At 38.2% G+C, this 13,067-nt stretch overlaps 2 protein-coding genes across 3 annotated transcripts; one reads left to right on the top strand and one right to left on the bottom strand.

Annotated features, from left to right (window-relative positions):
* The first annotated feature begins 1,476 nt into the window (after positions 1 to 1,476).
* On the top strand, positions 1,477 to 4,344 carry LOC133725989 (uncharacterized). The gene is made up of 5 exons (XM_062153423.1): positions 1,477 to 1,963; positions 2,453 to 2,577; positions 3,158 to 3,249; positions 3,905 to 3,991; positions 4,089 to 4,344. Exons 1-5 carry the CDS (start codon positions 1,617 to 1,619, stop codon positions 4,200 to 4,202), a joined length of 765 nt encoding a protein of 254 aa, XP_062009407.1. The 5' UTR covers positions 1,477 to 1,616; the 3' UTR covers positions 4,203 to 4,344.
* A 188-nt stretch (positions 4,345 to 4,532) lies between these two features.
* LOC133725987 (uncharacterized) lies at positions 4,533 to 13,023 on the bottom strand. 2 transcript variants are annotated; one of them, XM_062153420.1, is made up of 18 exons: positions 12,748 to 13,023; positions 12,491 to 12,608; positions 12,208 to 12,395; positions 11,989 to 12,096; positions 11,837 to 11,901; positions 7,442 to 7,547; positions 7,011 to 7,094; positions 6,700 to 6,846; positions 6,485 to 6,613; positions 6,319 to 6,386; positions 6,083 to 6,116; positions 5,911 to 5,995; positions 5,751 to 5,818; positions 5,538 to 5,651; positions 5,376 to 5,411; positions 5,178 to 5,264; positions 4,976 to 5,067; positions 4,533 to 4,893 (listed from the first exon to the last, which is right to left on the bottom strand). In XM_062153420.1, the coding sequence occupies exons 1-18, from the start codon at positions 12,880 to 12,882 to the stop codon at positions 4,797 to 4,799; spliced, it is 1,761 nt and encodes a 586-aa protein (XP_062009404.1). In that variant the 5' UTR covers positions 12,883 to 13,023; the 3' UTR covers positions 4,533 to 4,796. The 2 variants fall into 2 exon arrangements, with proteins under 2 accessions (XP_062009404.1, XP_062009405.1); XM_062153421.1 differs by having other exon boundaries at positions 7,442 to 7,500; positions 11,844 to 11,901.
* Between the last annotated feature and the right edge of the window lie 44 nt (positions 13,024 to 13,067).

The raw sequence follows: 13,067 nt of genomic DNA, 5'->3' as shown, positions 1-13,067 counted from the left end.
GTGTTCATAGTCCAAAAACACACTATTTAAGAGGAATGCTAACAACATTTTTCTTTTAACGTTTTCAATATCTTTATTATTTTCCTTGGATGCACAAGGATCACTGATGAAAATCATTGATGCAAAATAAAGCTAATAAATAAAAGTGATTTGATTGTTTGATCATCATTATCAATTAATAGATGGTCTAGCTAGAGGTGATATTTAAAGGGTGATCGGGATGAATGAGACTACAGTGCGATGTGAGAGAAGGGGAGAGATTGCCAGAGAATTTCCTTCTAATTATTGCTTCTATTTACTTGAAGAAAATGAAGGAAAAACTTCATCCCCAAGCAAGAAAGAGAAGCAAAACCAACATGATCAGGTAGCTTTCTGTGCAAGAAGAAAAATGCTCTAATTAATCGATCCCGTCGCTAGATGGATAGAAATTGAGGCATTCTAATGTATTTATTCGAAAGCAGCCGCTACACTTTGACTATTCTTTTTATTTTTTCCATACATACAATTTGACTATTCTTGTTTTCATGTGAATTCTATAACATATTGATCATCTATTATTCAATTAATTCATGAATGTTGACATTTGACAATGCTCTATCATTCTCCTTAAAAATCATTCTCGGTTTTTTATTTATTTATTTATTTATTTTATTTTTTTCTAGCTCATCGATCGAAGAGAGTTGAGCATCACACCATGCCCTCAGTTCCATACCTGTTCATATATAGCTGTCTATTTTGGCAAATTGTTGAAATAAAATATAGCCCGTTAATAAAAAATAAAAAAAGATTACACAAACGTATATACAAGAAGAAGGTGTAGTCCCTTACGTTTTCAAAGATCGGGAATCTAGCTTGTTGAAAACCATGCTAGTGCTATTCTCATACTGTCGCCTTTAATATGTAAGGTGTGTGTTTAGGGAGACTGGCTTTACTGTAAAAGTTTCAGTGTTTATCCAAAAACATATCAAGTAGTGATAGCATCAATGTACGTAGTTAACACGTACATATATTATCATAACACATAATATTATCATAAGATAAAATCTGTCTGCATATTTCTTATAATTTTTTTTTACGATACATAAACACATAAACAGACAAATGTATCGCATTAGAGGTTTCTTCAATCATGCTTGAGCCTCATGCTTAGGAGACTATTCCAATTCTGTGTTATGCTAATCGAGGATAGTTTTGCTCACGGCCACCTCATTCTAGAGGCAAACGAATGATTGAAACATTTCAGCTCTTATTTTTGTTCTTATATTTTCTCAATCATGCAACTCTTTCATTCTGATGTAACCCAATAAATTTTCTTTTTGGCTATGCAAAAACAACATTTTCCTCATTACATATGGTAAAAAGTCGTACTTTTTTAGTTTTGGTAGAAGACTAAAAGCTAATGTTATCTGATGTAATGAGGATCGAGGGCTTATAAAAATGACATGAAGATACAAAAAGTGTGACCTTAAGAAACTTTGAATTGGCTAAATAAAAAAGCTTGATACTTGAGTGACAAGGTAAAATTTGAACTACATATCGGGTATAGTTTTCACGTAACTCAATAAGGCAAGAAAAGCCTCAGATCGACTTCACAGTTTTACAAAAAGGGAAAAGAGATGAGTTTTCTCGCGGGAAGATTAGCCGGGAAAGAAGGAGCCTACTTCTTCCAGGAATCCAAACAGGCCGTGGGCCGTCTCGTATCCCGGAAAGGCCCGGCCCACAAGAATCTCCCGTCGGCGGCGACTGAGCAGGAATCCCAAGCCGACGTGCTTCCCGAGGTGCTGAGGCACTCTCTGCCCTCCAGAATTTACCATCAACAGCCCGAAATGGCGTCGTCTCTGGACACAGCTTCCAAATGGGTTCTTAAATCTGATTCCAAAAACCCATTTTCCATCTCTTCTCAGACTCTTAACCCTCTTAGGGATTATGTGTCCCTGCCGCAGGTCACTTTTGGCCCCAAAAGGTGCTACCTTTACTTGTGTAGTTGCTCAATTTTGCATTTGTTTGGTAGAAATTGAAGAATTTAGGATGTTTTAGATGGATTTGGCTTGGTGGGTGTGTTGGGATAGCTGAAAGTTGTTTGATTTTGTGTAATTTTGCAAAAAGTTTGAAGCTTTATGATGCATAATGTATGTTTGGGAGGAATGTATATGAATGAGCTAATCAGTCTGAGTTGAAATTAAGAGAAATTGGCTTTGGTGCATTGTTAATTTGTTTTGGTGAGCTAATCAGTATATGGGGAATGTAAGGGAATGCTGAAAACTTTTTTTGGATTTTGTGTGCAAAGACTGAAGCTTTGAGATGCTTTAGTGTGGAAATTGAATATCAAGTACTGTTTGGAAGGAATGAATATGAATGAGTTAATCAGGGTGTTGTGAGTTGAAATTAAGATGTGTTTGCTTGGTGTATTGGTCTGGTGTCTGATTAGTACACATCACATTACTGAATGCAGGTGGCAGCTGCCTGAATCAGAAAACTCAATGTCGGCCTCAACGGCTAATGAATTGCGTCGGGACAGGCACCCCACCCCCATTAATCCTGAAAAGTTGAAGGCTGCAGCTGAAGGGCTTACACGAAGTAGGTCCAATGAATCTCTCCATTCTTTCAATTTATTTGATATGGTCCAGAAAGCTTGTTGGTGATTATTGAGCATACTTGTGTTGAAGCACGCCAGTGCTTTTGCTTCTATGTTTTTGTTAAAGCTTGAGCTGAACCTCCATGTTACCAGATATAAGGCCTATGTTGGTTTTGGCGTAATAAATATCAATCAAGATGGTGTAGGCAAGGAGAGAAGGTTTCTTGCTAAAAGAATAGGCATTTGTTATAAATCATGATTAAACTCAACCAGATTTGTCATATAAATTGTTCTTACTAAGAACAGTCAATTATAGAGTCTGGAGAAGTCATTAATGTGGTGCGTCATTCTTCTTTAAATAATATATGGGGAACTTATCGTAAATGTTGATTTTTGGTATTGTGTTTGTAGTCCTGCACTTCCGCTCTTGTCTCAGTACTGAAAGATATTGCTTAGCACAATTCTCATAAGTTTGTTATATGTCACAAGCAATAGTTGTTTTCTGTTTTGTATTGTCTTTTTTTTTTTTGGTTCAGCAATACTTGTTTTTTGTTTCTAAAGTTGTATTCTGCTTTTCTGTAGTTGGAGTGGCATTCGCTATTGCAACTGCAATAGTTTTTGGTGGTGCCACCTTGGTATTTGGAATGGCTGTCTCAAAGCTACAGGTGCAGAATGTAAGTACAGTGTGTTGATTCCTGATCTTCTTTCTATTACTATGGGGTACTCTTTTACTGTACGCTGCTAAAAGTATATTTTGTACATGTCCTGTTGCTTGTTCTGTGCATATATGTACGTGTTCAAATGTGCTCATGTATCGAAAGATACAATCAAGGTGAATATGTTAGGGTGAATGCATTCTGATTGTGAGATTCTTTTTCAATAAAAACTAATTAGTAATAGAATTTCTACTTCTGCAATGGAGTACAGAGTTAAGCGTCGATATGAAAAGTATACATAACATAGAAGAGCTCCAGAAAAGAGAGTATTTTGACATGCACAAGATCATAGCATTCAGTAAAGCACTGACAAACCAATACCTTAATCTGGGAATCCATGACTTTCAGAACAGTTACCTTACATTATTGATGTTTTAGGGAGAGAGAGAGAGAAGCTCATAATGTCTGAGCTGGTATTTTAACTTCAAGTGTACTGCTTGTCTTCAATAGGTTATTACTTACCCTAAGCACTGTCAGGGGTCATAAGCTCTTACTCGTGAGTTCATAACTATATTCCCACCATTATAATTAGGTTCAGATTGTAAGATGAATTGTGTGTATTTAAATTTATATCTGGTGACAATTTTATTTTGAGTTTTATTTTTATGAACAGAGTGATGACATCCGAACAAAAGGGAAAGACCTGGTGGAGCCAAAATTTGAAGAGATTCGTGAGCAACTGGTTCCCTTAAAGGCTTGGGTATGCAAAGTTGAAGTATTGAGTGGGGGATTGCCTTTTCTTTTTTCCTGCATAAACTTTAGCTTGCTCATGATTAACTTGGAGCTCCTAAATGCAGGTTGAAAATATGTCTAGGAAATGGCATTTGGAAAAGGGGGAAGATGTAAAGGAGAAGCCTCTTATAAAGTCACTTTCTAAAATGTTAGGTGCCAAGACATCCAACAGACAATAATGTTATAATTATGATTGTTATTTACTTTTTTTTTCTTTTTTTTTCGGTGTAAATAGTTAACAGTGGTGGTGCTGGATAAGTGAAAGTAATAGGAATAATGCTCGATGAATAGACGAGGGGCATGATGTTGTTCTATAAGTGATATCAGTGAGTGGCCTCTATATATAAAAATATGCATGAAGGGCCCTATATAGATATATGGTTTGCTTATTGTAAATTAGATTAGAATTTCTTTAGTCTTTTCGAAACTTTTTCTTTTTCTTGCCCGGGTTTTTGAAAAGCCATTTACTTGTAATAGAAATCACTTTTCTAATCCAACAAAAAGATGAATGGTGATTCAAAGAAGCTTGTGGTTATGGACATTATCTCAGACATGCTTGCCTACTTCAAAGTCACTCGAGTCGGTCTGAACACTCAATCCCTTGAAGTTCAATAACATTTTTATATTTTCTGTTCTAATATCTTTAGAGTTCGAAGCTCATTAGTACTCGCCGGCTGAATACTTGTGGGGGAGCCACCTCCGCAGTGAATTACCAACAGGCAAACCAGGTCCCCTTCAAGACCTCCATTATCGTCTTCTAGTCATGTTATCCCTCATAGCTTGTAATCTAAACCAGCACCATATTTCCAAGCCTCGAGACGTCTCTTCCACCCATACTTCATCTCCGGCGGTAGTGCACTTAATAAAGGCCTTGTGAAATATGCAAGAAAAGAGATATACATTATGTTTATCTCAATATAGTGTATTTACCATGACATGGAAATGTAGTTACCTCACTACAGGGTCGGCAAAAGTTGAGAGTAACGTATAGTATCCAAGCATGAAAAAATGTCCAGACCAGTCAAGAAGTACAGGAATCCCAACCTGAAACACAAGAAAATTACACTTTGTTTGGTGTAGCAACTGAAATAAGCTAATTACGGTACCTAATAAACATTATTAGAAAGAAAAAGTATCCTCCAGTCGTTGATTACCTGCTTGAATATTGATGGGATAATTTGAGGTTTATTTAACATGACTAGGCCTAATGTCTTGGTAAGAGGCCCAAACTGTACAACATCCTGTCAAATTAAATGTTCTCTTGGTTATTATTTGAAACAAAGCTAACCATTACTGTTGACAGTTCAGCTAATTGATCAGATGGATTCACATTGCCAATCAAATACAATCACCTGAAGAAATGGTCTGAGTACTGGATCCCCAAGCTTCTGAAAAAGCGGAAACACATACATTAGGAAACTAGACAATGAAGATGTGCACATCAGATGGGAAGCAATTCAAACAAAAAAGAAGACATTTGCTCCACTTTTCCAGACAGACTAAAACAAACCTACCTGCATACTCTGAAAATTGGCATACAGAAGCTCATTTATAAAATCTGGTGACACATTAGATGGTTCCTTTGCTGACATTGCTCTTTGAAACAACCATGAAGAACTTAAGTTGGGCTGCACAACATAGATTCAACTGAAATTCAGATAATCTTGAAAGATACTAGAATTTAAAGGCAGGTTATTACTTAAAACAGATATCAGAGAGACACAAACCATGTAAGGATTCAGCAGGGACAAGTTGTGTGAGTCAAGAAAATCGCCGTTAATTGCTTCGTATATTCCTTTTTAACATTCAAAAAAGATGGACGCTGGTAAATTTCATGATGTCATACCATTGCACAGGTTATCAATTGCATATGGAGTACATATGTACCTGTTGACAGTCTATTGAGGTGCCTAGTCAAGCTTCCAAAGCCACCAAATGAAACAGGTGATTGTATTCCACTAGCATCACCAAACTGCAGAGAATGATTTTTATCATGTCTTTCCTCTTTGGTAATCTACCATAATCTATAGGATGCTTAGTAATGTATAATTTTTACCACCTGTAAAACACGATTAAAAGCTGCTGGCAGTGGGCTGTCAAGTTCATCGTCCCCATTCAAGAGTTGAAAAGGTGTCAGATATAAAGAAAATAAGTATCCAGTGTATGAATTTAAAGTTTGCAGATTCCCCAGTTTCTTATCAGATTAAAAACACCAGTAATTGGTTTGATACCCTAAATCACTTCTATCATCATAAAATAAATCTCGTTGTGGTCAAGCAATACTTGCACCAGTACCTGTCACGGTATGTAGGGAAAATACCATATAGAACCCTCTGTATCTCCAACTCATCAAGAGAGACTCCCTACAAAATATACATTTCTAAATTACTAAAACTTCGCTATAAGTTAGCATACAAGTAGCATGCGGACAGTTTTCAACTGGAACGCTATCCAGACTAACCTGATATTCGGGCATCAGTTTCCAATATTCTTCTAATAATTCTTCCAGTTTTGGCGACTGGGGTTGAGGATCAACATAAGTGAACATATAAGTTGTACGATCTGTAGGACCTGAACCAGCTGGAAATGCCTGTGAAATGTTTAGGAAAGCTTGATTCTGAAAAGCTAAAAGTCTCCTTTCAACATTAATTACTGAGAAACTACAAATCAAGTTACCTCCCAAAAGAATTGTGCTGCAGAGGCCCCGACCTTCTTCACCGACGAGCTACTATATATAACATCACTGTCAGAGTTATTCTTGAACCCACGAGCACAAGATCCAACAACAAGGCAAACACCATCTGGCTTCCTACCTGATCTTATCTGCCAATGAAGTCAACAGTGAGAGTTAATTTAGGCAGATTGTGAGTAAAAGTTCTAAGGATACTCTTAGAATCTTCAGATTCTAAGGATCAATAGCTTATTTGAATCATGGATATACACACAAGTACACTCATCAGCAATTATTCAGAAAACGAAAAGCCTGCCTGTTTTACAACTGGAGAGAAATTCCCCATTGCATCAATGACGAGGCGGGATGACAAAATCTTTCCCTCACCGAGTTGCAAGACCTATGAGAAAAGTAAGAGAAATTTGTGTTATTCCATTGTTCATAAGTCATAAGTTTCTTATATATTATTATCATTATACAGTCATCTCTCAGATAATAATAAGATTGCTTTTGGTAGTTGGTATAAGGTTTTGAGACAAGTCTAATCCTTTGTTTTTTAACATGCTAACTGGCATAACTCAGATACCCTTTCTAGGACCATTAGCCTTTCTATAAAAAGACAACATCTTTAGAAAGCATAGGTACATAATTGTCTCACAGCAACATAATAAAGAGGAATCCTTTAGTGAATAAACTTATATAAGTTAAGGCACTAGAATAAATAAATGAAAATTGTTAACAACTCACAGCTGCATCTTCATAAATGGAAATGCTGGACATACTGTAGCCTTCCAATACGACTCCACCTAGAGAAATAAAACGATTCTTCACAATCTCTATTAGCTTTACTGGTCTGTAATGATGCAGCAGAGACATTCAAGAAATGAGTTATGGAGAAATAAACCACCATTCATTTTCTGGTTTTACTCATAATCCTATCACGCTATCAGATCCTCGACTAGTGTAGAAAGGAAACAATCAATGAGATGTTGAAGGATATCGACATAATGTGTGCCTCTACAAACTAGGGTTTGTTGTAGAGTTGTAATAGGAGTAGTTATAGATTCCCTAATTATGTTTGGACTCTATTACCTTTACGGTACTTTGTAATTCCCTATATATAGGGCTCCTATTATCAATAATACACACAACTATTTCTACACAATTCTATTATCCTACAACACGTTATCAGCACGAGTTCTAACCCTAGCTTCAGAAAAGAAAAGAAAAAAACCTAGAACTTCCTCTCTGCCGCCAACCCAAAACAAAACAAAAAAAAAAAAATCTCCATTCCGGCCTGCCTCAGCCTCACCTCATCTCATCTCACCATAGAGGACTTCAAAGCTGAAGATGAAGTGCACATGGATGCAACAGACTTTGATTAGATTAGTCCTTTTTATTTTTCCAAGAACTTTTGTAATGGCAATTTGCCTTAGTCAATAAATGACAATTGTATTAACTCTTTCTTATGTGGCGGACCCAATAAAATGTGATGTCTAGGAAAGTCATTGAGATTATTGGTACTTAAGAGAGCCTCGCTCCACCAACATCTCTCTCTACTTCCCTGGTCATATTTGATTGGAGTTACCAAACGGATAGAGTGACTACAATGTGTCTTACTTTGATTTTATTTTGGATTAGACTTTGGAAACTTTGATGTAATCATTGGCTATTAATAAAGTGTCAATTCTTTTACTTAATGTCTTGGACATACATTAATTCGAACTTTATTATATAAGAGCCAATGTTTTTCATGTGGAAACACATTATGAGAATGGACAGAGTTCCTTTGCATCACCTCTAATGACTACGAACGTAAACGAGTATTAGAGAAACTTATGTGTCGCTCTAGTGGGTTGTATGCAACCACTATTTGAGTTATTGAATCCAACTATGTCATGAGAGACGACTTATGGGATTTTGGCACATATAGGCTTTGACATGATGATCCGTGTATTAAAGACTTTACACAGACATCCATTTTCAGAACGAAGAAAAGTAAGAACCAAGAATTGGTTCGAGGAGCTGCACATGCGCCTCATGGCGTCATGATTGTGCAAAGACAGGCCATACATGGCCAGTGCCGCCTACCCCCTGCGGCAAATACATGGCATTGACGCCATAAACTCCTCTCTCTACTTCTCAAGTCTATTGTGACATTATGGCTTAACCAAAACCTTCATTGGTTGATTATAAAGCCCATGTTTCGTTCTGTAAAGCCTGTTATTTAGGATTGAGACCATCCTATGCAAAGGAGATTGAGGAAATAATTCCATTCTTACAAAGAATCCAAGGGAATTCTATGGATTTGATCAACCAACTTGCGGACCATATAGATGTTTTATGGTGTTGGTTGATACGCAAACACGCTGGTCACGTGTTGTGCCATTATCCACTCGTAATGCTGCTTATACTACACTCCTAGCACATAACATATGGCTACGGGCTCACTACCCAGATCATCCCATTCAGTCAATTTGACCTGATAATGTTAGAGAGTTTACATCGACAGTTTTCGATGACTATTGCATATCATTGGGTATTGATATCAAGTATCATATTCCCATGTACACACCCAATTGATCTCGCGGAAAAGCCACCATTAAACGACTACAATGGTAGCCCGGACATTGGTAATGCGCACCAATATTTCCGCTTGGGTTATGCAATATCGCATGCAGCTATGCTAATTCGTCTACGACTCATAGCAGCCACTCAACTTTTATTTGCGTTACAGCTAGTGACTGGGTTCGAGTCTAATATCTCGTATTTATGCATATTTGAGTGTGCGATTCATGTGCCAATTGCGCCGCCACAGCGCATCAACATGAGTCATTGCAACGAATGCATATATATATATATATATATTTGTTGGACATGAGTCTCCAACTGTAAGTCCGCTATGTAGAACCCTTGACAGGCGATCTCTATTTCGCTGGATTTGCGAATTGTCACTTTGATGAGACAGTCTTCCCGTCGTTAGGGGGAGATTAGAACGTCAATGTTCAACAGGAACGACAGGAATTGTCGTGGTCTGTCCCCACTATGTCTCATCTTGATCCCCTAAAAGTGACGAGATCACATATACTTGCTGCAAACATGCCTGCAAGGATTGATGTCCCCACAAGAGGACATGGTGCCACCCAGAGAAGATGGGTACTGCACCACTACCATGGATGGTAATATGGTGACGCCACAAGGTGGCATAATGGCGTCATAGGCCATGGGTTCCGCTAGAGAGCGTAGGAGACCCATAGGTTCGATGGATTCTCTTCCTAAGAAGAGAGCGAGTTTGGCACAACTTGATCCATTGATCATTGATACTCAAAATCCATCTCATGAGAATATTTTGGATTGTGGTTATGTCCAAGAGACATCGTTGGGGGACGCCTCAATGTTAGAACCAATTCCTGAGAATATAGAGATCTCTACGAACTACACTAGTGTACATGAGGACGTGGAATTATTGAGACCAATGACATCGAACCTTACTCCGTTGAAGAATGCCAACGTAGAGAAAATTGGCCTAAATGGAAAGATGCGATCCAGGTTGAATTGGATTCACTAACGAAGAGGAAGGATTTCGGGCCTGAGATGCCAACACCTCCTAACATAAAACCTGTTGACATTAATAGGTCTTCGTTAGATAGCGTGATGAGAGAAAGAGATGGCAATCTCGCCTTATGGCGCAAGGTTTCTCACAACGCCCTGGAATCGACTACGAGAAGACATATTCTCTCGTAATGGATGTCATTGCACTCCACTACCTTGTCAGTTTGGTAGTTTCCAAATAACTGAACATGCAGCTTACGAATGTGGTCACTACGTATTTCTATGGGGATCTAGATACGGAATATAATGAAGGTTCTTGTGGACTTTGTTTACCCAAGTCAAGTGGCTCTAGACCACGGAGCGCATTTGCAACGAGGTTGAAATGCTCACTAAAATGACTACTTGATTGGGAAGGGATATGATGAACTATGCCCACGCGTTTCCATGACAAGTTCCGGATTTGCAATTGTCGCGGTTTATGTTGATAAACATAATTGGAACCCTTGTGAGTTAAGGAAAACCGCTGAACACCTGAAATCCGAGTTTGAGGGGAAGGACCTTGGGAGAACACGGTTTTGTATACCGTGTCAATAGATGCTTAGACATTTTTGATAAAGTCAAAGATGCACCATGGTCGTCCGTAGTCTTGGCCCTAAAATGGATCCGTTTCGTCCCAGGGATGATGACGAAGACGTGTTAATAGCAGGAATGCTTACTCATGTACAATAGGCGCATTATTGTACTTAGCACAATACAAGACCGGACACCTCAATTGTTATGAACTTGTTGGCTAGATGTAGCCATGCGCCAACGCAACGCCATTGGACTGGTATAAAAACAATCTTCAATACTTGAGATGTACGATTGATATGGGCTTGTTCTATCCCTACAGAGAAAAGAGATGACGGAAGTGTGGGATCGGACCCCACAAGGCAAAATGCCACCTTCCGTGCTCCTCATCCCCTCCATCAAAATGACAACAAGCACTTCTAAATATTGAAGTGAACCATATCCAATCAGAGGATAATGTAGCGGACTTATTTACTAAGTCGTTACCAAAATCCACCTTCGAGAAACATGTGAAGAGCATCGGATTGAGAAAGTTATCCGAACTCCCATGATTGTAGCAATCAGGGGGAGATATTGACATCAGGGGGAGGCATGATGTCTACATGTTCGATCTCGAAGAGTGAAGGACGTGTTGTGCTCTTTTTGTCCTTCGACCAGGGTTATTTTTGTCCCACAGGGTTTTTGTTACCTGGCAAGGTTTTTAACGAGGCAACAATCAAAGCGTCATCACCAAGTTTGAGCGGCACAAGGGGGAGTGTTGAAGGATATCGACATAATGTGTGCCTCTACAAACTAGGGTTTGTTGTAGAGTTGTAATAGGAGTAGTTATAGATTCCCTAATTATGTTTGGACTCTATTACCTTTACGGTACTTTGTAATTCCCTATATATAGGGCTCCTATTATCAATAATACACACAACTATTTCTACACAATTCTATTATCCTACAACATGAGAATGAATTGTCTCTGATATAAAATAAATTAACAAATGCATTGTACAAGAAGGCAAGATAACTCACGAAATACCAAGATTAAGAATGTCTTCAACCCAGATATCACCCTTCCCCTCAAATCCACATCTGTTCTGTGCAATTCACAAAATACAAAAACAAATGGTTAAAGTATGTAGCTTACTAGTTTTTTTGCAAGACTGTGCAACCAGACAACTTACAGGATTGAATTTCATCGCTGTAGCTTGTTCAATCTCATCTTCTGCAAGAATTCCGATTTCTACAAATTCCAAGAGCTCTTTCCTCGAGATATTCCACTCCTGTTCCCTCTGATCATTGATACCAAAACATCCCATGTCACTTACTAGAAAATCCAACAAGCCATTCCTATACCATGATTAGAGATCTAACAAAACGAACTTCATAGAACAGGATATTACCCCTTGTAGTACATTTCTTTCCACAACGCCAACTCGAAGACCTTTGGCACACAATGCTGTTGCTATGAAGATCCCCAGAGTTCCACCACAAATCAACACATCAAACGTATCCACCACTTTTTCAGCCAGATCAGAATTCCTAAGCAAACCAGGAAAATTTGAAACCACTTCCTTTGGTTCTTCCACAACTACAAGATAACAAGTCAAAACCACCAAAAATTTCAATCATTTTCCACACACTGATTCACAATCCCATCATTACTGAAATAACAACTACTACCACCTGTTTTAGCTTTGCAAATTCTAGACCAAACTTGATCCAACCTCTTCAAAGCACTATATGAGTAAGCTCCACCAGCACCACCAACTTCACTACTCACCGGCAAACTCTCCATTATCCTCTACCAAAAATCATCATCACAAACAGTCATTACCTCAAAACAGTTGGCATACAATTCAAGCTCCCAAAACTACAAACATGAGAATAACAATTTAACTAAGATTAAAAAATGCAATCTTGGAATCAGAGAAAAAAGGTACCTGGGTTTTGGAGGGAAGGGTCTGTGTTTGCAAGCAGAGACATTTTTGAGCTCTGGCTCTTCTCTGAGTTACTGGGCTCCTCTTTGGGCACTGAAACAACAACCCATTAATGGATTGAAGCTGAAGAACCACCATCAGTTCTGAAACTATGTGTAAAAGTGATTCCTTTACTGACCCATTTCACAATTCCAACCAAGTCTTAAACTTTCTTACATTGTTTCTCAGCTTCTCATTCAACGGTCCCTGGATTAGACACGTTAACGAATAACGACCAAAACTGACTTCCTTTCTTTTTGTCAAGAAAGGAGAAGAAAAGGTTA

This window comes from Rosa rugosa, chromosome 1 (assembly GCF_958449725.1).
Source record: "Rosa rugosa chromosome 1, drRosRugo1.1, whole genome shotgun sequence".
In the NCBI taxonomy this organism is placed as follows: domain Eukaryota; kingdom Viridiplantae; phylum Streptophyta; class Magnoliopsida; order Rosales; family Rosaceae; genus Rosa; species Rosa rugosa.
The sequence above is the reverse complement of the archived record's forward strand: the minus strand, read 5'-3'. Positions and strand labels throughout refer to the sequence as shown.